Genomic DNA, 4,045 nt, shown 5'->3' with positions numbered 1-4,045 from the left:
ATTTATATCTCACAATTCTATTTATATCTCACAATTCTATTTATATCTCACAATTCTATTTATATCTCACAATTCTATTTATATCTCACAATTCTATTTATATCTCACAATTCTATTTATATCTCACAATTCTATTTATATCTCACAATTCTGCATTTATATCTCACAGTTCTGTTTATACCTCACAATTCTGTTTATATCTCACAGTTATGTTTATATCTCATAATTCTGCATTTATATCTCAGAATTGTGTATTTATATCTCACAATTTTGCATTTACATCTCACAATTCTGTGTTTATATCTCACAGTTATGCATTTATGTGCATTTATATCTTGCAAATTCTGAGAATTGTTTGATAAAAACTGAATTTCAAGAAAAAAAAATCCAAATTGTGAGATTTAAAAAGTCACAATGAAATGAAATAAAATTAATAAATTATTTAATTAAGTTTCTTGGTTAGCATACGAGACCTTTTAAAAAAAAAAATCTTACTGGCCCCAAACTTTTAAACAGTAGTGCCCATAATTTATTGATATCTCTTTATATGTAATTTATTAATATCTCTCCTCCATCTCCCTTCCACTCCAGTTCCATGTATGTTTCATGTTATAATGTATCATACAGCTTCAAGTCAGTGTCTCCTTTAGGTCCTTGTGTGAAGATAGCTCTAGAAACTGAGGTGATAATTTGAGTTTCTTTGAGGAGGGATTTCTTTCTTCTTCACTGTTTCTCTGTACGTGGCATAGAAGAGCTTAACAAACCCCCATCTCATATATCTATCACAAGTTCACTTGTTTTTTCTTTTCCCAATTTTACATTATTTAGTGAGTTCAAGTAAATATTTGATTTATCCTGCTGCTGATTAAACTGAACCCTTGAGCCAACAAAAAGTTTTCCTTTTCAGATGATTTTGCCCAGTCCGAACAAACTATAGGTTAATATTAAGCAAAGGTAAAAAAGCCTTTAACTCTTTATTTTTATGACACAGTACTGAGGTAAAATGAATTGCGATGGCTGTTGCATGTTGACCTAAACTGCCAGATTTCAGACTCAGCAGGTGGATTTGTCTGTGTTCTCATCCTCTGGTCTCCATAAGCAGAGCCACAGGGCCTTTGTATGGCATCCAGCTCAAATGAAATGCTTAAACCGCCTCGTGGGCTTCTCCCTTAAGGGGGATATTACATTTAATTGGCCTGGCCTGGCCTGTCCTGTTCCCTTCTCATCATTTCAGAGGTCTGTGCTGTCTTCTGATGCATTAATCACATGGAAAACTGTCTCCCACACCGGGCTTCATAGCATCTATATTAAAGAAGCTCCTTTTTCAACCCTGCTTTAATTTCCCTCAGGAGTGAAGCCTGGCGTTTACTCTGTGTCAGTTCAGTGTAGCCCAACAGTGCGTTCACGCTGGATTTATGTACCAGTTTGTAATGGATTATTAGATTCCTGATGGAAATGGAAAAATACAGTGTTTGGAAGAGAAAATCCATGACGATTTGAAGACACTTGAAACTATTTGCCCTAAACTAAAGGGGTTTCTTTAAAGGGAATAAAGGGGTGGCTATTACTCTCTCTCTCTCTCTCTCTCTCTCTCTCTCTCTCTCTCTTTTATTTATTTATTATTAATTTTTTTATTTACCTTTTTATTTTGACTATTATTTATTAACTTTTATGTACTTGTTTGATTAATTTATTTAACTTATTTTTTATTTTATTTAGTGTTACTTGTTTATTTAAATTTCGGATTTACTTTTATTTACATTTATTTACTTTTATGTACTTGTTTATGTATTTATTTATTTTATTTTTATTTTATTTACTTTCATTTGCTTACCTTTACATACTTGATTGGTAATTAATTTGTTTTATTTTCTCATTTTATATGTTTACTCTTATTTGCTTTCATTCATTTATGCACTTTTATTCATTTACATCTTTATTTTAAATTTATTTTCTTGTTTAATTTGCAATTTATTTACTTGTTTATTTTACATATCACAGCTTATTCCTATCAATATCACTTTCTTCTTGCATAAATTATTTCAATATTTCATGTTCATCATTATTTAGGTATTTGGTAAGTAGCTGTGTGGAAAAACCTGAATAATGTACAAAATGAACTCCCTGCTTTTTTTATTTTATTTGATTTATTTCTGTTTGTCTGTCTGTAAAAATAAAATTAAAATAACTGTGTGAAAAAACAGCTGTGTGAAAAAATAGCTGTCTGTCTCTGTTATATAGTTATTTTTGTTAGAAATTCAACCCCCAAATAATTTGATCTGTTTATTCAAGTAATTTTTTCTTTATTTTTATTTAAACTCACCAGCAAATTAGGCATTTCACAATGAAAACCATTTCTTTTTAGCTCCAGATTCATGGAATTGATGAGAAATGTCAACAATAACCATATTTTAGAGGCGATGGACAAGAATAGATACAGTTGGTTTTCATTCTTTGAAAATAATTCATGTGTTCTAAACTCCATATGGCCTTCAGCGGCGGATGATTATTAGTGTGAGACGGGGCTCTGGTTAATTTGAGCGTGAAATCTGCGAGCATACTGTAGATAATACAGTGAATATATCTCCTCCCGAGGGAACGAGGGGCCATTGTTTGGAAACGCTTAATCAGTATCAGACTCTGTCTCTGGATTAATGGAAAAGCTCAGTGCAGTAACTCCAGTTCACTAGCTTCCAGCTCTGGAGGATTTGCTCAGAAACATAGAGCAAAATTCAGCTGAAGAGAATCATATAGTGTTCCTGTTGCTTAACTGGTAGCAACCGTAGTGCTAGGAACACCAAGGTCATGGGTTTGATTTTGGTCGTCATTTATAGAGCAGTGCATGCAAGCATATTGATCAGGCCTGTCAACATCAATGAATCATCTTATATTTAAGAGCTTAATGCTTTTCGTTCTTTATGCATTTATACAGTGTGCTGCTTTTCATTTATGTGTGTGTGTGTGTGTTGCAGATTTCCAGTGGGTGCAGGGCGACGTGTGTGAGGTGCAGTTGATGGTCTATAATCCGATGCCATTTGAGCTGCGGGTCGAGAACATGGTAAGCATACAGTATTTGATTTAAAAAATATTTGATGATGTTATAAAATGAAATAATAAATTTGTTTGGGGCTTGACATTAACACCTGCCAAATGCGGGAGGATTTCAGCAGTGGGTGGGTAACAAGGTCACTCCCACTAGCCACTTTGTCGGGCTAAATTTTATATACAGTAACAGAGCTTGACATTAATTCTTGTCTGGGACAAGTGGGTTTTTTGAAAGGGCAAGTGAAAGAAGAGAATTTTACTTGCCCGGCCGGACAACAAATCTGATTAAAACTTCTAATTAGGGAAGCACCGAAATTTCGGCGAGATTCGGTGTAAACGGTAGTGTTGGGTTCGAGTCCGAGTCTTTAATCAATCGAGTCCGAGTCAAGTCTGTTTGAACCATTAAAGGAGAAACAGTCAAAACAAATATGTCTTAGTTTAGCTCATAATGAAAAATATTTATATTTATCAATGTTTTGAACTAAAAAATATTACTTGAAAAATAAAACAAATAATGGTAAATTTAATTGGCTGAAGTACTGCTTGAAGTACTAAGTGACTAATAAGTCACAGCCAACTCACACCTGTTTTATTTTTGAATGCATTTATAGTTACATTAATTACAATAAATTACATTATGTAAGGAATAATTGATGACGGGCCGTTGAATTATTAGAAAATAATGCACACCCAAGGTGATTTTGGACCCATAAAAACGATTGCCTCAAAGATGTTAGAAAAATGATTTTTCTTTGAAGCTAGAAACTGCCACTAATACGAAAGCAAAAAATAATAAACTAATGTAATAAACCATTCTCAAGCTTACTGAAGGCAAGTAAACACTCCAAGTATTACTTACAAGCTAAATGATAAATACATATATTACTCAAAAATACAAATCAAATAGTTTTTTTTTTTAGTTTTTTCAAGTTTTTCAGATAGTAGCCAAGTAAAGGCTTCTAGAAATAGCCTACTACAGACATTTCATGAAGTAATAAAT

The 4,045-nt window shown here is 32.8% G+C and overlaps 1 protein-coding gene across 1 annotated transcript in view; it reads left to right on the top strand.

Moving 5' to 3' along the window:
* trappc9 (trafficking protein particle complex subunit 9) overlaps positions 1-4,045 on the top strand; it is a 266,928-nt gene that overhangs the window by 73,532 nt on the left and 189,351 nt on the right. The window contains exon 12 of the mRNA XM_016233477.1: positions 2,973-3,058. Coding sequence (XP_016088963.1) covers positions 2,973-3,058 — 86 coding nt within the window. The remainder of the gene's footprint in view (positions 1-2,972; positions 3,059-4,045) is intronic.

Source organism: Sinocyclocheilus grahami, unplaced genomic scaffold, assembly GCF_001515645.1.
Source record: "Sinocyclocheilus grahami isolate Dianchi unplaced genomic scaffold, SAMN03320097.WGS_v1.1 scaffold432.1, whole genome shotgun sequence".
Classification (NCBI taxonomy): domain Eukaryota; kingdom Metazoa; phylum Chordata; class Actinopteri; order Cypriniformes; family Cyprinidae; genus Sinocyclocheilus; species Sinocyclocheilus grahami.
Note: the sequence above shows the minus strand (reverse complement) of the source record. Positions and strands in the feature narration are given on the sequence as shown.